At 38.3% G+C, this 22,901-nt stretch overlaps 1 protein-coding gene across 1 annotated transcript in view; it reads left to right on the top strand.

Moving 5' to 3' along the window:
* LOC129229771 (calcitonin gene-related peptide type 1 receptor-like) overlaps window positions 1-22,901 on the top strand; it is a 96,669-nt gene that overhangs the window by 31,005 nt on the left and 42,763 nt on the right. Inside the window, exon 2 of the mRNA XM_054864144.1 lies at window positions 21,493-21,686. Coding sequence (XP_054720119.1) covers window positions 21,493-21,686 — 194 coding nt within the window. The remainder of the gene's footprint in view (window positions 1-21,492; window positions 21,687-22,901) is intronic.

Below are 22,901 nucleotides of genomic sequence, written 5' to 3'. Positions count from 1 at the left end.
CAAATTCCAAAGCAGTGTATAGTGTCCCTGAAAGTGTGCAGTTTTCTTAGAAAAAAAAAACTCCTTTTGATATTCGAACATTACTTATACACTTTTATGAATTTATCAGGAATAGTGTACGACTAGCTGACCCGTGCGACGTAGTCGTACAATGTTCCTAGTATTTTTTTAAAGCGTAAAAATAAGTGTAAAAGCAGTTTTTTAATAGCAAAAATGATGTAGAGAAGTAAAGGGATAAAAGTGGCATAATTGAAAATATGGAGATAACCAGCACAAATGGAAGGTGAACGTCTCCTTTGATTTGGGGCAAGAGATGGTACTAGTAGCCCTTGTAGGTGCTTCCATATAGCAAGTTTAAAAAAAATCTTTTCAATGATAGCCGACCTAGGACCAGAACTTTAAACGCGTATTACAGTAGGCCCCTCGTTTAACGCGGGGGGTTACGTTCCATGGAAATGCCGCGAAAATCGAAACCGCGTAAATTGAGATCTAATAGTAGTGTTAAAATAGAGGTTGGGTTCCGTAGATTAAAAAAATAGTTCATTCTAGTAATGACTAATTGTATAATAAGTTTAATGTGTACTTATATGGATTTTTATTGCATAATATGCATGAAGAAAACATAAACTAATTTCGTGTTCTGTTTATAAAGAGAAGCTGGCTATGATAGTCTTTTGGCAGTTATTAAGAATTTTTCTCTGTAATTCTTTGCAGAGCATTAATAGTACAGTAAAAATAGGGGTTGGACCCAAACATCCAAAAAAAAAAAAAAAGTTTAAACCTGTTGCAAATTGTTTATTACCCTCCCAATAAGAATAGGTAAAAAGTCCCACCCCATTGTGCGTCGGGTTTCGGAATGGGGGGGCATCTAAAAATTGCTGTTTTGAGCATTGTTTCGGAATTTTTAGAGTAAATTTCAAGAGGGAATATTATGTCATACTAAATTTAAAAGCATGAAAATAAAGGTGTTTACCCCCAAGAGGGATGACACAACCCACCAATGCCCCTATTCCCGTAAAATGAAGCAGTACCCCCCCCCCCCCCCACCCCATACATTTCAAGTGGAAATATTATTTTTATAAAAAAATTAAAGTTAGTAATCAAGTGTATCCATCCTCCAAGTACGATGGTGCCCCTTCTCCCAAAACTACAGCACCCCCTCCTCGAAATAAAATAATACGCCAATCATCCCCTCCTTTTCATTTCAAGTAGAAGTATTATTTCATGTAAATTTAAAACGAATTATATCAGGGCTGTCCGGCCCACAAGAATAGTAGCTCACCTCTCAAAACGAGGTAATATACTTAAAGATTACCCCCCCCCCCTCCCCGTCTGATGGCACATTTGATTTAATGGTCAGAAAAATTATGCTGAACTGTTTTTTCCCCTTTTACTACATTGCTTTTTTGCAGTACTTAAAAGCAAAATTTTTAGTTTGCGTTTATAACATGCATGCCTCAAATACGTCATCAGATTGAGATAAAATTTCCATCAGAACTGGAGTTTTCAAATTATTTCTCCTTAGCTTGTAACAAAAAGTCCTCGTTATCAAGATCTTTTTTGGAATCTAGATCCTCGGCAAAATCGTTACTGTTGCAGCTATGTCTAACACAGTTTGCGCATATAATTGAGCACTTCAGTCCACTTTCAGACTTATCAAACATTCATTTTTTCCAATGAACCCCCTCAGAGCAAGCACAAGATATAAGGCGAAAAAAGTCTTCTAGAGCGGAAAAGGCTTGGCTGTTGTAATAGGACGCAGATATTTCTGTGGAGCTTTCTCCTTCTTTGTACCCATCAAAAATGACACTAGCTTTCCCATACTTACAAGTGACATATACACTGCATTGCTGGCATATTTCCTTGAACCTTGCAGATCATTACCAAAAAAAAAAAAAACGTGTGTGTGTGTGTTGTGTGATCGCAAAGGTATCTTCCATCTATAACATATATATGACACCAGTTGCTTGTTTTGTGATGGTGGCGTGGATGGTTCTTTTGCTTCAGGGGGGGGGGGATGATAACATTTTAACCATACAGGTTTTGTTTCCTTCTGAAACCAGATTCATCGAATACTGATGGAGGATCAGTGCACAACTCGAACTAGAAGTTTTTTAGCAATGTGTTGTTCCATCTTTTTTACTACTCATACCATTCGATGTAAAAGATGGTTTAGGCTTACACATCTCTACAGATAGTAACTACTGTCGTAACAGAAGCTAGAGACATAATTGCATACCTCCTTTACAAAGAAATGCCACTAAATTTTTTTGCCTTCCATATCCTTTTATGTTACTACCTCAACGTTAAAGGTCTTATCACATTTCACCTTATTATCATCGACCGACCAGTATCCGGCGAGCAACACCACTACCAACTTAAGTCAATACCCGTAGAAAGGAAAGAGCAGTATTTAGCATTCTACTGTTGCATTGCTCTCATCAAGACTTCCTCTATTGTTGAATCACTACAGGTTCTGGCCCACCTAAATTTGTCACTGCGTTGGATCGTTCGGTAGCTGATGTGACACACCTTTATCAATTTTTTTTATTGCATAATGTACTCGAAAGTTTCAGATAGTGTTGCAAGTATATGTTAGCATATTTAGCATAATTCACATAACCGGCTGCGTAAAAGAGAGGCGGCTAGGTGTTTGCAAACGAGAACCCCCACCGACATGGAGGGTTCAGAATTGCCCGTCGCACTGTTGGCAATTTCGGTTTATCCCCTTACGGTAATGGCAAAAGATTATAGAAAAGTTGAAATAAAAGAAGTAAAGAAGTTGAAGTAATTAAGAAGAAGGAGGTAAACTTCAGTCAATTTGGACTTTTTTTTATGCTGCACAGAGATTTTGTTTTAGATATAAACCCAGCGCTCTAAACAGTTCAATAACTCTAGTCACAACTGACTGGTTACTGACAGTCAGTTGTCTACTGCTCGCTTAGATCTTTTAGAGTTGTCCTTCTGACATTACTATATCATTGTGTAGCATTTTGTACTTCGGAAAAGTTTAAAATCAGTGAAATAGTTTCATGAACTTCACTGCAATCGTTGATTTTAGAATGCAAATTCAGCCCCCCCCCCCCCCCGCACCAAAACGATGGTGCACCCCTCAAGTGTGACGGAATACCCAATCAGAATAAAAGCCCTAAAAAAAGGAAGGAATACCCCTTGAAAAAACCGCCTTAAAAATTCCAATGACACAATCTGCGCCATGGACCCCCCCCCCCCGCCGGTGCACCCCTGTTGATTAGCATTTTTTTTGTTGAGAGTTTATTATTTTACTATTATAGAGTGTGGTTTCTGCGACTTTTGAGTATTTTTTAAGTAATTAGAAATTATTTTTATTTAATAAGAGGATTATTTCACCCCCCCCCCCCCTTTCCCCCAAAACCCGACGCGCAAAGTGCTGGGACTTTTTACCCCTTCTTGCTGGAAGGGTAAGATGTAATTTGCAACAGGTTTCAACTTTTTTTTTTTTTTTTTGGATGTTTGAGTTTGGCCATTTTTTGGCCTAATTTTACTATATTATAACGCATCCGTGATCACTTGCGTCACTTCCATGACAGAGTCTTCCTTCACTAACAAATCAGAAAGATTGTCTAGGAAGGGCTCAAAATTTTCAATGTGAACGTTTTTGGTTGTGTGTCACCGAAGTCGGTATTCTCGTTGGTTTAGGCCTCCTTTGTCACTCCTAAAAGCTCTTCTTCCAGCGAGTTCTGAACTGTGTGAGTTTAATAACTTTACTTCTGGAAAGCACTTTGGAACCAATCGCATAAAATGTCTCCAGGGGCCCCAAGTTCTGTTATTAGCAAGTCAAAATGCAGTTTATTACGTGTATAATCTGAAATCTTTAGAAGTTAGGATTTTGAAAAAGAATAAAATGTTATCTATTTGAATCGCCGCCTCCGCGTAAAACCGAAACTCATCCGCGTAAAATAAAATAAAGGTGTCAAATCTTAAACCGCGTATAATCGAAACCGCGTAAAACGAGGGTCTACTGTACTCAAAACTTGAAAATGTTCACTTTCATCCCTTTGCTTCTTAATACCTCAAATATGATTCGTTTGTTTATTTTTCGCTGAAAGCGGTAAGAGAATCTTCCTGGTCTTGATGAAGAATTAAACAAGTTATGGCGTACCCACGAAAAAAAAAAACACTTCTGAGAAATAATATATAATACTGTGATTTACCATGTTAAAATAAAGTTTTATTTTTCTGGTTTCAATGCATTGACACAACAAACTGGTTTCGAATCTTGCCTCTAATAAGTAACGATTATGTATATTCAATGAAGTTTGGATAAAGAATTCTACGCAAAAAAAAAATAAGTCATGAAAGCGATATTTTTCGGCGCATGAGAATTCTGGTAAACGACCTAAGCATTATCAGCTCGATGCGGTACCCAATTGACCCAATGGGTCGGCGGCGGCGCTTTGAGATATGCATTGAAGTAATGCGCAATAAAAAAAAAACAGAATAAATGTTTTTTTTTGACAAAACAACCAAAATGTGAACTGTATAATTATTTTTCGTCGAAAGCGGGGAAATTAATCTTTGAAATGATGCCTCACTTATAAAGTTTAAGTATGATTTTTAATCTAAAAATATATTATTAGTCAGTATATTAATTTGAAAATACAGCAAATAATTAATTGAAAAATTTTAAATAACTTCAATGTAGTTAAGGCATCTGAAATTTCTGACTAATTTCCTCACTTAGATTTGCTTACATGCTAAGTGCGCGGGTCTACAGCGACATTTGAAACTCCCCAGCAAATTGGTACAGATTAGTATAGACTTGGTACATTGGTACACCTATCAGTACAGACTTGATACACATTCACAGGCCGGAGGAGAGTGTTAGACACAGACAGACACGCACAGGGTTTAATAGTATAGACCAGGGGACTCCGCCACCTGATCGATTCCCTCGCCAACCCCCCCCCCCCCCCAGGTGTACACCAACTCACTGAATGTGGCTGGTTATAAACCTTGCTTTCGACGGTGTACTAAGATGGCTCCGCCCCTTGCCGTCTGTCATTTAATGATAGTTCGTTAAATTTGGCGAGGGTGCTGGTAATTTCTCGGCAAATCTGGCGACTGAACCGGATAAATGTCGCCAAATTTGATGCTACCATTATGACATATGTGAATTTTAATGGTATAGTTTACGACTCCTATCTCCGGCACGTTTAAATTTAGAGCTACGAGCTACGATGGAATGGCAGAACTTTCTTTTCCCTATGTTTTTATGACCACTTTCCCCCACCCCATGGGGTAAAGTGGTCATAAAAACATAGGGAAAAGAAAATTCTATAAAACTACTAAACTCAATATTTTTCTTCCTAAAATTTAATGTACCGTGTTCTTTAATAATGCAATGTAAAATAGCAACAAAAAAAGTTGAAGTGTTTAAAGAATTTGTTGCATTTATTATCCACCTAAGTTGAAAACCTACGACAGGGGTGATTGTGACTCCATGCAAAAATACCTGAACTTTTTTCCAAGAAGAAAAAGTGTTTTTTAGGGCATACATATACACATTACGTGTATGCACACATTATTTATATACATAATTATTTGTTGGGGCTAAAACTCGAAGTTTTAATTAATTGTCCATGTGCATGGAGATAATTAAATTCTTTTAATTTTTCTCATTTCTAAAAATTTTTCAAAGAATGTTTTATCTTCCTCCATTATATCTGAATCCTTAACCATTTATTACATTCATTTTCTAAAAGTGCATGAATATTTCAGAATTAAATAAGTTTGGGGCAAAAGGGGCAGAATGTATTGTAACGGATTCGGTGCGACTTCCACTTTCTTGAAATGAAGACACAGTTCTTGATAAAAACACAGGAAATTTATTTACACTATGTACAGGAAAGATCTTCAACAACTGCTAAATTATTCATCAGCAATTAAGCAATTATCACACAACACCGTAAACTCAACGTTTACACACGCATTTACTTCCAAATGCGAAAACAACACAGCGAAATGCCTCGCTATAAACAGAGCAAAAAATGCACTCAGTTCGAAAATCTCAATCGAAACTAACTGTTTATCCATCGCTAACGGCTTTTATACACCGAAAAGAATTTTCCACAACATTCTTACCTCTTCGCGAAATGCGTAGACCGTTATCGAACAAAAAGGAAATAGAGGGGTCGTATACTTTAGCCATATGAAAAAGGGGTTGTATATTCATTACGTGAAACTATTTACAGGTTACGTTACTACAATAATTTCTATTTACAGAATTTGTAACATTGCCCCCTTCCCAAGGACTGCACGTCCCGGGCAGTACAATCCCCAGAAAGGGTGCCAAACTTCTATCACAAGTTTACAAATATACACATTAATTAATAACTAACAGATACAGAAAACACAATAATAACAAGAAATATTACTAAACATTAAAAGCAAAAATTATCTACCACTTTTATGTTATCAACCATGGTTGTTTACGTAATACTCATGAACTATGGCCATAGTATGGGGCTAACCGATCATAATGTACAACCCTAGGTTTTGCATTAGGTGATTTTTGGATCCTCACTACGACGTCATTTAGTCGGTTAACGACTTTGTAGGGTCCATCCCAATGCGACTGCAATTTGGGTGAAAGACCTTTCCGTCGGATGGGATTCCATAACCAAACCTTGTCGCCTTCGTTGAATTCATGTCCAGTAGACCTTGTGTCGTATCGGGTCTTCATCTTCTCCGCCGCGATGTTGATTCGCTCTCGTGCGAAGTTATGAACGTCTTCCAACCGGGCCTGGAGATCCTGGATGTACTCCTCAGGCGATGCAGGCGCATCCGGAGGACGACCGAAGACGAGATCACAAGGTAGCCGAAGCTCTCGTCCGAAGAGCATCTGAGATGGGGCATATCCGGTAGTCTCGTGGACAGCACTGCGGTAGGCCAGCAGGAACAAAGGTAGCTTCTTGTCCCAATCCTGTTGATTTTTGGATACCATAAGTGAGAGATTATTCAGGATGGTGCGGTTAAATCTCTCCACCATGCCGTCCGATTGTGGGTGTAGTGGTGTTGTCCTAGTTTTCTCAATTCCGAGAATTTGACATAGGCCCTTAAACACAGCAGAGATGAAATTCCTCCCTTGATCGGAATGAATCTGCAAAGGTGTTCCATATCTCGAGATCCAGTGTTGGACTAGAGTCTCTGCGACGGTGGTAGCCTCTTGATCAGGAATGGGATATGCTTCCGGCCATTTGGTGAAGTAGTCGATGGAAACAAGAATGTATTTGTTCCCATCAGCAGTTCTTGGTAGAGGACCCAGGATGTCGATCCCAATTCGTTCGAAAGGAGCTCCAACGTTGTACAGATGTAGCTTCCCTCTGCTTCTTTTCTTCGGTCCTTTACGGGCAGCACAGGCGTCACAAGAATGGCACCACTTCTCCACGTCATCCTTCGCCTTGCTCCAGAAGAAGCGTTCCCGAACTTTATTGAGGGTTTTCAAGACACCAAAATGTCCTCCAGTCGCACTACTATGTATTTCTTTCAGAACATCTGAAATCCTTGATCGGGGAAGTAGTAACTGCCACCTAGATGTTTTGCCGTCGTCGGATTCCCATTTCCGGTGTAGCACGCCGTTCCGTAAATGGAGTGAGTTCCATAAAGCCCAGTATCTTTTTGTTGCAGGACTGAAGATAGAAACGTCCTGCCAGCTAGGGCGTCGACTGTTACTTTCCATGAACTCCAAAATTGGTTTTATGTCGGGGTCTTCAAGTTGATCTTTTCGAACTTGGTCATCACTCCATGGATCAGGTTCTGATGATGTTGGAGTCACTGTCACCTGATAGGCGGTAGGGCTAGTCGTTCCATACTGTTTCTCGATTCGGGAACAATAGTGGCAGTTCTCAGGACAGGGTCTCCTTGATAAAGCGTCAGCATTACCGTGAGATAACCCTTTTCGATGCTTGATCTCCATGTCATATTCCTGGAGCCGCTGTATCCATCTGGCTATCTGGCCTTCTGGATTCTTGAAGTTCAAAAGCCAAGTTAACGAGGCATGATCTGTCCGAAGCAGAAATTTTCGGCCGTAGAGGTAATGATGGAAGTGCTCTACAGCTTTCACTATGGCCAGTAACTCCTTTCTGGTGACGCAGTAATTTCGCTCCGACTTTGATAAGCATTTGCTCCAGTAAGCGATGACATGTTCATTTCCGTCAATTTCTTGGGATAAAACAGCTCCAATTCCCTCGTTGCTCGCATCAGTGTCCAGGATGAAGGATTTTTCAGGCTGAGGATAGGCGAGGATAGGCGTTGATGTTAAAGCCTCCTTCAGTCGTAGAAATGCATCTTCGCATTCTTTGGACCATTCAAACTTTTGCTTGCTCTCCGTCAGCTTATGCAAAGGTCGTGCAATGTTGGAAAAACCCTTCACAAACTTCCTGTAGTACGTGCAGAGCCCCAGGAAACTTCGCAACTGATGGATGTTTTCGGGACGACTCCAACTCCGGACCGCAGATACCTTCTCTGGATCGGTTTGCACACCCTCAGAAGAGATGATGTGACCAAGGTAGTTCACTTCCCGGCGGAACAAATTACATTTGGACGGGCTTAACTTCAGATTGGCTTCCTTAAGCTTTTGCAGCACCTTCCTAAGATTTGCCAGATGTTCTTCGAAGCTGCGTCCCACGATGATGATATCGTCTAAGTAGACCAGACAGGATTCGTAAGAAAGTCCTCTTAACACTGTCTCCATAAGACGCTCGAACGTAGCTGGTGCATTGCAGAGGCCGAAGGGCATCACTTTAAACTGCCATAAGCCTTGTCCAGTTGTAAACGCTGTCTTCTCTCGGTCATCAGGGTGTATCTCAACCTGCCAGTAGCCGCTCTTCAAGTCCAGGGTCGAAAACCACTTGTGTCCGGAAAGAGTGTCTAAGGTGTCGTCTATCCGTGGAAGAGGGTAACTGTCTTTCTTGGTGATTTCATTCAGTCGTCGGTAATCGACACAAAATCTGGTGGAGCCATCTTTCTTTCGGACCAAGACGATGGGAGAGGCCCAAGGACTGGATGAGGGTTCGATTACATCATTCTCCTTCATCTCTTTCAGAAGGGTTTCAACCTCTTCCTTCTTAGCGAATGGTAGTCGTCTTGGATGCTGTTTAATAGGGGGGTGTTCTCCAGTGTAAATCCTATGCTGCGTTAAATTCGTACGGCCAACATCCTCCGATGTAGATGAAAACAGATGCTTGAAGTCGTCCACCAATTGTTCCGCAGCAGTTCTTTGATCCTTCGATAAGGGTGCACTCCCAATTAACTTCGATGTCAAGGACTCAGAAGACACAGTCTCGGGGGAATTGATTCTTCTAATGATGCAGTTTACGGGAGTACAAGTTGCTAACACTTCGCCTTTCCGGATATTCCTTGGCCTTTCACTCACGTTGGCGACTCTCACAGGAATTACATCCTTAGAAAGGTCCACAAGCGTAGATGCTACCAGTACTCCTTTTAGGCTATTGCTTAGGTTAGGGTATTCAATGAGTCCAAATCGAAAACTATTGCTTTCTTCAAGGGAGCCAGGTATTAATGATTCTGACCTTGAGGGAATCGATAAATCTGTTTGGGCTATTATTTGATGAGCGGATTTTACATCACTTTCTGCAGGGAAAACGGCTATGTCTTCTCTCATCGAGTGCAGCTCATTAGTCTTGAAGTCGAGAGTGAAGTCATATTTCTTCAAAAAGTCCAATCCGAGAATGAAGGGGTCCGTGATATTAGCGACGAATGCCGTATGATGGTAGGTGGCATTCCCAAACACTATTTCCAAGTCCACTTTACCCTCAATCTCAATTTTGTCACCTGTCACAGTCTGGAGACTTACGCGTGGCGATGTCCACAACAGTTTCAATCCAAATTCACGAGCCACATCTGTCCTAATGATTGTCACATTGGCTCCAGTGTCAACAATCAGTCTGCAGGGGTTCCCATTTACATGTGCGTAAATGAAAAGTCCATCACTGCCACTACTAGAAGAGGAAATCTGCAGAGCTTTAGTGGTGGTGATTTCCTTCCCTCGCGTAGCTTGGCGAGCCGGACAACTAATTCGCAGGTGTCCTTTACTACCGCATTTCCAGCACTTCTGCTCTTGTTTCTTTTGGGCTGTTATGCTGCTCAGATGTCTTGTCAAGTCACCGAGTTGTCTCTCAAGTTCAGCGAGGTGGGACGACCTGGAATCAGACTCATCAGCTTCCTGAGTCCGGATTAGATGGCGATCCACACGGGTTGCTTCTTGGGCGGCCTCGTATCTCATCGCATACATCAAAGCGGATTTCAAGTCGTTTACATTCGCCATCCGGAGGGCCTTCTGGATCTCAGGATTCCGAACTCCGTCGATGAAGTAGTTGAGTGCCAGGTTGTCCCGAACATCCGCAGGACAGTCGCAAAAAGCAAGATGAGACAATCTCTCGACGTCCGCCGCTAGCTCTTGCAGGGTTTCCCCGGTTTTCTGGAAACGGGATTTCAACTGGAGTCGGCTGAAATCTTTCTGGCACTTCTCACCGAAGCGAAGCTCCAACGCAGATGTGAGGGCGGCGAAATCCAGGCGCTGGCTGTCCGGAAGGGTCTGGAGAATGTCCGCTGCGTCACCTCTCAGGGATGCTGCAAGATGACAGGCCTTGGTAGCAGAGTCCCATCCGTTCGCTTCCGCCACTATCATGAATTGAGTTTTGTAAACCTGCCACGAAGTTTTCCCATCAAATGTGGCAAGTTTAATGGACGGTCGAGCAACCGATGTGGGAGCGCCAAACTGTACAGAGCTGCTTTCCGCGGTCGCCAATCTCCTTTCCATGTCTTTAATTATTTCTTCCTTAAATGAGGCAAATTTCTTGTCTTCTTCTTCCAACTTATTTTCCACACTGGCGATACGCTCTTCCACAGTATCAAATTTTTCTTCCAGAGCATCAACTTTATCTCCCATGGCGGTTAGTTGATTCTCCATCATGGTTTTCATCGACGTTAGGTCACTTTTTATTTCATTTTGACTTGTAGTAATTTTAGCAGTTAAATCACTATTTAACTGTTCCTGGTTAGTCGCCAATTCATTTTTTAATTGCTCTTGATTAGCTGCCATATCATTTTTTAATTGTTCTTGATTAGCTGCCATATCATTTTTCACAGAGTTGATTGCATCAAGCAGTTGTTTTAATTGTTCATCCATTGCGCGAGTAATCACCATAAAAATAAAGTCCAAATTTAAAAAGTCTTTATGAAAAAATGTCCAAAGTCACACTTACTGCAAGAAAGTCCTGAAGTAGCCCCACGTTGGGCGCCAATTGTAACGGATTCGGTGCGACTTCCACTTTCTTGAAATGAAGACACAGTTCTTGATAAAAACACAGGAAATTTATTTACACTATGTACAGGAAAGATCTTCAACAACTGCTAAATTATTCATCAGCAATTAAGCAATTATCACACAACACCGTAAACTCAACGTTTACACACGCATTTACTTCCAAATGCGAAAACAACACAGCGAAATGCCTCGCTATAAACAGAGCAAAAAATGCACTCAGTTCGAAAATCTCAATCGAAACTAACTGTTTATCCATCGCTAACGGCTTTTATACACCGAAAAGAATTTTCCACAACATTCTTACCTCTTCGCGAAATGCGTAGACCGTTATCGAACAAAAAGGAAATAGAGGGGTCGTATACTTTAGCCATATGAAAAAGGGGTTGTATATTCATTACGTGAAACTATTTACAGGTTACGTTACTACAATAATTTCTATTTACAGAATTTGTAACAGTATTATGATCACTGCGCAATAGGGCTAGGCGATATCCGAATTTTAATGCCACGATATATCGCTCTCCAAATATCGATATTTTCAATATATATAAGTCGTTAAATTGAACATTTAATGGGGGGGGGGGGACTGTAAAGCCTATTACATAAGCATCTACAACAGAGAAAAGTCATAGGCCATCTTGGTGAATAAATATTTTAGCAATTTAATCTAATAATATAGTTATAGCAAGGATTTTCATGTGTTTGTGTCGGGAGTGGAGGAGAGGGGGGGGGGGGTCATGAAGCAGATTATACCACAGAAACTTTTGGAGAAATTAATTTAGAAGAATTTCAGTCTTTTTATTAGTGGGTGGCAATTCTTGAGGGAAAAGGGGGCTCGGTAAAATTGAGGGGTGCCATCGCAGTCGGGGGGAATGGGCAACCCTAGTTACATCATCTGCATATTAAGATATGCAACAGAGAAACGTATTAGACATTTTGAAAAGAAAATATTAAGGGGAAAAATATCAAGTAACACTCCTTTCTCTTCTTAGCTATCCTTTATTCCATCTCTTACCCCAGCTGTTCTTCAATAATTACCATAGAGATTGAAAAACGTGACGGTAGCTTACGCTTTATACCAAACGAAACGTCTTCAATTTGGACTTTCGGCGTTTCATTAAACATCGACCTAAATTTTACAAAAGTGGGTTTTTCTGAAAATATAGGATGGTTCCGGTACTTTCCAAGATGAAGATACCGGAAATTAAGATGTAAATACCGGAAATCCGGTAAAATACCGGAACACAATCACCCCTGCTACGATTTTATGACCACTTTACCCCACCAGACCCTATCCAACGGTACCTGCAATGACCTGGGAAGTGTCGATAGTCTGGAGAGATAGGGTTGCAGACACATACAGAGAGAGAGAGAGAGATTTGCACAGATTTTAATAACGAAAAAAAAGCTCAACATGAAATCGGAAATTTTTTTTAACGAAAATAAAAGTCACATTGAAAATTGAAACAAATAAAATTTTAAGTTAAACATCATAGTTGTTTCATACAATGTATGAATACAAACAAGCATTACATATTTTAAATCAATTCAATATTTCAGATCGGCCACCATCGTCATTATCAAGTTATGAAGAAAAACGCATTTTCATGTAACAAATTAATCCAAACCATTTTCTTTCTTTTTGTTTAAATACAATATCACTTTTATTACCGAATCGAAAAATATTTAAATTAGAAAAAATCGCAGTTTTTCATACTGGCTTTATTTTTACTCTGAGCGTTGAAAATAAAAATGAATGTATCGAAATCATTTAGAATAAATTTATGAATAGCAAGAAAACGTTACTAATATGAGAATAACCTTTGAGAAATTTTAAAGATTTCATCCTCAAACCAAATAAATATCAATGAATTTCAAAAGCAAATTTGCATACTTTGTTTTAAAGTAAATCTTAATTATATCGGATTTAGGATAATTAATGATAGTCCACAAAACGGCATGTGAATGATTACAATAATATAGCATTTAACAAATATCATAAGAATAAAAATTGTATTTACGATTGAATAAACAAATAAACAAATGAAATTATAGACAGCATTTTTACATTTCAACATTCACATTTTCAAAGTTGAATCATTAACGTAGAAGTTCAGATACCTTAGTATGAAATTAAATATGAAACGAAAATACATATCAAAACATAAGTTGAAATAATTTTCATAGACCCATTACGTGGATGAATTATCATTTCAAATTAACTTAGTATTTCGTTGAAACTACGCTTACAACGCCTACGTTGGATATCCAACAATACTGTGTCAAAATTATTTTAGCACATTTTATTTAATTATTTATTTTTTGCTCACAGGCGCTTTTTTTTTCCTTTGCTATCATCTACATGTCAATTTATTTTGTTTTAATTAAGGCTATCAACTTTCTTTTAGAAAAATGTGTTCATTTAAAAAAAAAGAGTAATTAAAGCATACTTGTAAAGAATAAAATATGTAGAATGAAAAAAGTTTTCTTCGCATAGAAAGTTACTCTACTTTACATGAATTAATGGGAGTTTACTTAGCAAAGTTTACTTTGCATGAATGAAGTGCAGTGTTTGGCTTTGATAGAAATTGAATTTCCTTAATTATCATCGACATAAATTCCAAAAGCTCAAAATCAGAATAAAACTACGATAAATAAATATCTTTGTGCTGAAAAGTAAAGTAAGAAAAAAAAACGCCAAAAAAGCATAGATTGCAGATTACCGAGATACGTGTTTCGACATTAGAAGGTACGCCTTTGTCAATGCAAGAGAAATGAGCTTATGGATGAGTTTTTTCATCTTGAGCTCATTTCTTTTGCATTGAAAAGGGCGTTCCTTGTAACGCCGAAACACGTGTCTGAGTAATCTGCAATTTGTACTTTTTGACATTGTTTTTTTTCTTACTTCTCAATAAAACTATTTCAGTAAAAGATCATACATCCCCACAAAATTAAACTTTGAAGAAAATTAACCAAAAACCATCAACACTTTAGGTCATTCCAGCTTGTTTAAGCAACTCGGCAGAAATTTGACAATCTTGTGAAGTTATTTTATTCCAATTTTCGCTTTTTACTACTGATGAGTAATTTTTACTTATAAAAGTTTTCACAGTGATCTTAAGGGCTTCGTCATCATGGAAAAATCCTAACGCAAAGACATCACAAGCATTACGCACACTAATACATTCGATCAACTTGCGAGCACAAGTATTTTTCAAAGACTCGAGCGCGTACTTATCCGAAACAGAATACAACTGAAAACACCTTTCCGCGTCACATTCACCGAGTTGGCCGGTGTAAAGATACAAAATAAATGTTTCCATAGTCTTGATATCAAAATCTTGAACAACCAGTTGATTATCGAGCGTTTCCAAGGTTTCGGTTTGAAACATGGCGGCAAAAACTGGCGATCGGGATGCTAGGATACACCTGTGAACAGGAATTTTCTTACCTTCAACGACTATATCGAAATCAGCCAATGTTTTAGACAAATGCAGTGCGCTGAAGCTTTCCAACAAGCTGTTTACACTATTTTCTGGTATTACGTAGCAGCTAGTCGAGCATTCAAAAACTCTGAAACAACATTTCAAAACTAAATCATCTGTATGTCCTAAAATAGATGGCAGAATGATGTTGCCGCGTTTACTTCTGAATTGAGATGCAAATTCTCTTTCAATAGCATAATAAGAAGGATACGAGTGTGTGACACCCTTCAACTTCTTTTCACAATGATGACGTTCTAGTGTCTCTTGAAATGATATTACATACTTAATTTGAAACTTTTTTTCAAGCTCAGGAAGTTTTAAAGGTTCTGCTCGGAATTTATATCTGAAACTGATATCATTATACTCCTTAAGTATAAACGTCTTCCAAGTTGTCTTTGGCTGCGTCGGCATAATAACGTCCGGGCCACTGATGGAGGTCCCTTGCGAACTTAATACATCCCAGAAATTTTCAATTGTCCATGACAAATTTATTACACCGCACTCTATCATACTAGTACGAGCGAAAATCTCATCTGTCATCGTTTACGGTATCGATATCACATAACTTAATGAAAAGCAAATCATACTCGGACTGTTTGACTTCACCGAGAAAATCCAGCAGACCTACAAATGCGAATTATAGAGCGTCAGCAGCAATATAGGAGAAGGGCAGTACATTTTCAAACCAAAACCTTTCTACCGGTCCTAACCGCACTCATTCCGATTCTTCTAAGCGCATGCGTTCTTTCTTGAACTATGTAAACATTTTCTAATAACGCTGGCGCCGAAACGAAAGGTAGTCTGTGTGAATCTGGCCAGCGGAAAGAATACGCAAGCATGGTTTCATTTTCAAAAATTCATGATGTCTTTATTTATTTATTTTATTTTTATTTTAAACCAATGATACCTTCGTACCTGCCATTTCTAGCTTAACCGGTGAAGGGTACCATGGTGGTTGAGGAGGAGGGAAGGAACCTGAAGGGAAAACTCTTGAAATACATATACATATCGTACATACGCACATACTATACACACATACATATATACATATACATACATATACATACATACACACACACATACATATACATACATATACGCATATACCTAGAAAAAAAACCATATATATATATATATATATATATATATATATATATATATAAGGGGGGAAAGGCTTGAAAAAGTTAGTAGGCTCGAGGTGCTATATTGGAACCGAGATACTAGGAATTTAATGAGAGAGAATGCTGTTACATATATATCCTCGTATAAAATAAAAATATTAACTAAACAGTTAATATACAAAAATACTTATAGTGAAAAAGACTCTTGGTTAAAAGGTTGTATACATCCAAGTTGAAATGCTTGGTGCATGGCTCTTACACACATATATGTAATAATCAAGAAAAAAAAACTAGAAAGAAGTGGGCAGGGGGATGTCACAACCAGTGCTTATTTTTAACGAAAGACGGGAAGGAACCCTAATAGTCTTCAGGGCGTATTTTAATACTTGAAGTCTTGAGTTCCACCAATATATTCCGCCTCTCATTAAAAATAAGTGCAAAAGCTGAGCTCACATGCAAACCCAGGCCACAGTCCAGAGAATGAACACAAGATTTTCTTCTCGTATACGTTGAGGAATTGCAGGGGTGACTCCAGGGCCAGGCCCTGCGTCTACTCATTATTACTGATGTATACTGTAATAAGAACTAGTTTCTACAATCATTAACATTATCAATCATTAACAATCATTTATGCATTATAAGCAGGTTCGCCGAGAGCCACGGCGGGCCCATTGTCAGTTTAATCGCCGGCCCCCCTCTCCTTTAAAACTTATGAAATTTATACTGCCCCGTTTCGAAGCTGGGCATATAGTTTTCAGCTAGGTGGACATGGCCTCTCGTCGGCCCAGATCATAAGAGATCAACTTTAAACTGGTTCAATACTCTCTCCATTGAGTGCGGGCCTTCGGTCAGTGTCAAATCCAGGGGCGAACTGGGTCCCCCAAGAGGGCGCCAACCTTGGCCCCCAAAGGGAGCGCGGGCTCGAGCACAAAAAAAAAAATCGTCGCACAGGTTCGAGGACTCAAAAAAAAAAAAAAAAAAGCGCTGGCCTATGGGCTAGTCCGTCCCTGGATCTAACGTGGCATCAAATAGTCATCAGGAATTATTTTGCTTAATCAAAAAGCAAGCAAGTTATTAACAGTTAACTAACTGCAATTAACTTACATGAAGAACCATTAAAAGTGTTTTAAATTTTATTTTTAAAAGCTGCAAACTTGTTTCAAAGGAAGTGCCTTAAAAGTAATATTACGCATTTTGTTAATAGTTATTATTTTTATGCTCTTTCGTGCATAATTTGTTGCATGCAATATAACTAAATTTGGCGTTTATTCCATTACTTTTCGCTCTAAATTACCCAAGTTCTTGAAACTTTACCTTTATGACTTGAAATTTGACTTTGCCTGGTATGCACTTTTTTCATCGCGCTTATGGGATTGGCGAGGAATCTTAGAGAAGGGAAGTTATATTACAGTCAAACTCGCTTATAAAGCGCGAAGGGACCACGAAATTTGCTCGTTATAAACGAGTGCTCGTAAAAAACGGGTTCGTGAAAAAAAAACATAGTTATTTCAGTGGCGTACGTAGCATAGGTGACACCCGGCGCGGTAATGAGTGGCGTCATCCCCCCCCCCCCACACACACACGCACAAATGCAAAAAAAAAATAATAATAATAATAATAATATTATATGTAAACATGAACTCATGCAATTTTTAGTCAAAGTACTGACAATATTGTTACAAATTCTGTAAATAGTAATTATTTTTATAATTAATTTGTTTTCATCTGACCAAATTGGGCGTTTATTCCATTATCTTTCATCTAAAATTATAGTAGTAACGTAATCTGTAAACAGTTTCGTGTAATGTACATACAACCCCCTAACATTCGACTGAAGTATACGGTCCCCTATTTTTCATTGATAAGATTCGTGATTGAATAAAAAATAAATAAAATCGAGAAGCATTTCGAAATTTGAGGAAACTTTTCTTTCGATGTCTATAAATACTCGTGCTGCCTGATAAAAAGTCAGTCTCGACTGAGCGCGGTTGCGCTGAGAGTGTGTATTAGCTCTGTTTATTGTGGGGCATTTTGCGTTGTGTTTTTGCGTATTTGGATGTAAATACGTGTAACCGTTGAGTTTACGGTGTTATTTGATATGTGCTTAATTGCTGATGATTGATTTAGCAGTTGTAACTACATTTCCTGTACATAGCTGTAAATAAATCTCCTGTGCTTTTCTCAAGAACTGTGTCATCATTTAAAGAAAGTTTGAAGCTGCACCGGAACTCTTAAAAATATGAACCTAATTCTGAGTATAATATTCACTCCGTGATGTGAGGTCGAAGCAAGGAGGGTTCCGGGCGGTTGCCCCACCCCCTCCCTCCCCGAAAAATGTTCAATATTGTAGTCTTGAAAATACATTTAAGCTTCTTATTTTCAAAAACTTGCAATTCCACTTCGGGTATCACCCCCTATACGGGTGACATCCGGGGCGGAACGCCCCTTCCCCAGGAAGCGACGCCACTGGTTATTTTTATATTTCTGTACAGTATCAAAGAAGCTGGTTATTTGCCCCCTTTGAACTGTCTCTCTCTTTTTTGTATACCGAAAAACATCGTCATTTGTGTCCGTGTCTTCAAAATAGTTTGAAGTTTTTCTGCTCTTTGGGAGCCATTGCGTACGTCGAGGGCCGTTGCCCTCAGAATTTATATCTTATTTAAAATTTTCAGCTAAATTCAAAATGATTTTGAAATTTTTCCAAAAATAGAATAATTTTTTTCTGAGATAGAAATATGCAGAATTTTATGAAATGCAAAACTTTTGCTCGCTTTAAGCGGGATTTGCTCGTTAAAGCGAGTTATGTTCCTGTAGAATAGACATAACATTGTGCCGACCAAATTTGTTTGATTTCCTCGCTAATCGTTATAAACGAGTTTGATTGTAGTAATTGTTGATACAATTGTGGAATTAATTTATCCACAATTCGAGCTCACTGGTGTTAGTTCGTGCATTATCCCCTCGTATCATGCAATAAATAGGGTAATGGCACCAGGGGGGTAATGGACAAGAGTCCAGTAACTGACATTTATAAGTTTGGATTTAAATAATAAGAATTTTAGACGGGTAAAACTGATTTTGCTGTGGTCCATCGATACGGTGCAACCATATAGTGTTTATCAGAGTGAATTTCATGACCCAGTTGGTGTTTACAAGGCAGTAGTGGAAGGTTATGAACATTTACCACGAGTTCATTAGAATTTAATAAGGCTCTAGTTCTAAAAATAAAGAACTTTTGCACATTTTGAATAAAAAAAAGGGAATTTTGTTCACAATACCCATCCTTCCTTCGTCCTATCTGTTACTGGGTATCATCATATTTTTCGGCGTCTGTTACTGGTAGTCGGACCTTTTCTCGAACTTGAGTAAATAAAAATTGAATTAACTAATTCAGCGAATCCAGAAGCAACCTAACGTTAGATGAGATGTAGTTGCATGAGAGAAAAAAATTTAAAAAGTCTAAATACGTTAAAAAGCTCAGAAAATTGAGTTAATCTGAGAGCGCTGTCTTAAGCATGTCTGTTACTGGTGCCGTTACCCTAAATGTTAAAAAAAAATGTTTTTATGTTGGGAGTAATTGCATTTTCATTTAGTCAGAGCGCTCCCCCTCCCCCGCCTTTAAGGAGCAGAACTTTTGGTTGCTTGGGGAATCAAAGCGATACCCCAACTTATAATTGTCTCTGAGTTACATAAATTTTCAGGAGAGATTTTAAAAAAAAATTCTCCTTTTCTTCTTTGGATTTCTTATTAATTTCTATTTTTTAAATTAATTAGTAATAAGTATAGCAACAAACATTTAAATCGCAAAAATTTCCCCCAAGTCTACCATTTTGAAACATCGTTATGACTTGTATACAGCACACTGCCATCAAATGAAAGCCATAAAATCCAACATTTAACGCAAGTAAAATAATTTTCAAATATATGCTTTCAATGTTAGACTGTCGAAGGTGAATTTCTTTTCTAAAATCCGGAAACAATAATTACTCAAAAGATTTTTTATATCTGAATGACTTTTTATCTATTCACGAACATAAAAGTTTCATACAATTATTACCTGATGCTATTAACAAAAACGCTAACCATTGGGGGGGGGGAGAGGGGGAAAAAGACACACGAATATCATTCCAATCAAATACTTCAAGTACTTACCTTCAGTTACGTTTCGTGAACAATCAGCTTGAAGCTAAGAAATCCAGGAACCTAAGTCAGCGCATTTGTTGAGAAAAATATTCTTAATAGTGACAATAAATTTATTTTACATACAACAGTTCATAAATCTTTCTTTCCACGAAAAAAAGATTAAGAGATAAAGTGAAATTGCCAAAAAGATAGATATGCTGTTCTGTTCTTGATAAAAAATCTGAAACCCTACGACTAAAATGAATGTAATTAAAATGAAATTATTGTGTATTAAATATCACTACATTAAATTCATCCAATCTGTAATTTTTTTTTTTTTTTTAATTTCAATTCGTGCATTTTATTTCCTTGATTTTTTAGGCGAAATTTGGTTCAAATTTAATTAAAACTGCTACTTTAAAACTATACCGAAATTTGTATTTTGTTCTGTGTGCTTAGTTATAATGTGTAATTCTTTTCTAAAATTAAAACCAAAAATGCTCCAGTTTGTGTATCTATATACCTCGCGTGAGTCGGAAGTTGTTCTACACAAATCCAATAAAATGTCGTGCAAAAATGTGAATTTGGCAAGTCATCGAGATTTTCAATAGCTATTTTCTTTTATTGAATGATACTATTTTAACTTAGAGCAAAATTTTCAGATACATTTACTGGTGATCCATTCTTTTTCAAATCAGGCAGAGCATGTCAAATGACCGCCATAGATTTTTTAAATAGGAAAGTTAAAGTAGTTGCAGCTACTGGACACACTAAATAATGTCACAAGAGGATTTTGAAAGGGAAAAAAATATCCAGTTACAGTCTACTAAAATTCTGCACAAAATCGGCCATTTTGGGAAAAAAAAAAAAAACACTCCGTTTGAAATGGACACTATTTTAAAAGTATTTAAATTATTAGAGTTTTTTTTTTTCTACTAACAAATTTAGTTGGATTGGGGAAAAGGTGAGGGGCATTGGAATAAATAGTAATCATGATCATTATTAATCACATAGGAAAATCTATTCTAATGACAAATTTAAACTTAAATAAGATTAATAAACCATACAATAATTACCACACAAAATTGCTTTCTGTGGTATTTGAAGATACCAAAGTTATATACTACAAATCAGTAAAATAAAAATTTTAAATGAAATATTTGTAATCAACAGTATTATCCGTTTTTTTGACATAGAATTGATGTGCTAATTTAATGTTAAACTTTAGCTCCCAAAATACTGCAGATGTTTCTATTTGCACCCTAATCTAAAATACGTACCTGTCTTCTTGGAGGAACTTGTCTTTTCAAACTGTTTGTTGCTTTTAAAAATTAAACATGGATTAATAACCAGCTGTTAATGTATGTACTTTAATTTATTTCTTTTATACTGACACAGTAACTAACCGAAAGTTTTTTATTCTATTTCATTTCAGAACCAAGCTTCAAATGAAAGGCAAGTGGTTAGTGGATCCAAAAACGAACGAAATATACGAAGCCTCTTACACAAATTCCTCTAGTCCTATCTTCAAGACATTTCGAACTTCCAAGCTGAAGAATTTGTGGATAAGCTGTTGCAAAGCTGCTGTCTTGTGCTGCGAAGACATGCTGAAAGATCCACCAGCTGCAGGTAAACGTAAGACTTCACCACGGAGAGATGGCAGATGAGCTGGAAGCGGAAATGAACCCCTCCATTCTGTAATAAGTAGGATCAGCAAGATCTCGCGAGCAATGAACGCGTAAGCCGTTGGGGTTTTACTGCTAGCGCGAGTTTAATGATTCTACTTATCACAAAATGAAACGGTCCATTTCCTCTTCCAGTTCATCCGCCATTTCTTCGTGGTTGAGCTTACTTTTGTGTCAATGAATACTTGTGTTCGATAAACAACGTATTCGTAGCTTTAATATTCAAAATGAAGAATCGGATTTCGCTCTTTCATTGGCATCTGTATGATTAGGGGTCACTCATTAATTACGTAAGGATGTTATTAGCCATTTTTGACCCTTCCCCCTCCCACCATGTAGGGGAACGTAAGATTTTTTAAACCCCTCTCTCCTATTTCAGTATTAATTAGAAAAATTCCCCAAAAACAAAAAGTGTGGGTCCCCAAAACGAGACCGAACTTCGTCTAATTTCAGAGGTTAACCGCGCCCTCTGGCCACCGCTGCCTGAAGTAAACCGAAGTGTAAACCAATCCGTCTCAGGCGGCGAGTTTACTTTTACACTGCTTGACATTGAAAATGCAACACCACGAAGGAGCGCTCAGAAAGTGATGAAATTTGGAAAAGAGACAGAGACAGCAAGGAATAATAAATTATCTTAACTTCAAAATGATAGGCAGAATACAGAGCGAGAACGGCGTTGGCTCAGTAGGGTGTAGGACCACCGCGGACAGCGATGCACGAAGAAACACGTCTAGACGTAGAGTCAATAAGGGTGCAGATGGTGTCCAGAGGGATGGCTCTCCATTCCCTTTCAACCATTTGCCACAGTTCGTCTTCTGAACGAGGCAGGGACAGAGTCTGCAAACGGCGTCCAATCACATCCCACACATATTCGATTAGTGACAGGTCTGGAGAGTATGGTGGCCAGGGAAGCATCTGTCTGCCTAGGAGAGCATGTTGGCAGATGCGAGCACTGTGTGGTCGGGCGTTATCCTGCCTAAAAATTGCATTAGGTAGCCCTTGAAGGTAAGGGATTGCCACCGACCGCAGCATATTATCCAAGTATCGTTGGGCCGTCATAGTGCCCTGAATACGAACTAGAGGTGATATGGAATTGTACGCAATTGCGCCCCAAACCATTATGCCACGTTGTCGTTCGGTGGGACGTTCCACAGTTACT

This window comes from Uloborus diversus, chromosome 9, assembly GCF_026930045.1.
Source record: "Uloborus diversus isolate 005 chromosome 9, Udiv.v.3.1, whole genome shotgun sequence".
Lineage (NCBI taxonomy): Eukaryota > Metazoa > Arthropoda > Arachnida > Araneae > Uloboridae > Uloborus > Uloborus diversus.
Note: the sequence above shows the minus strand (reverse complement) of the source record. Positions and strands in the feature narration are given on the sequence as shown.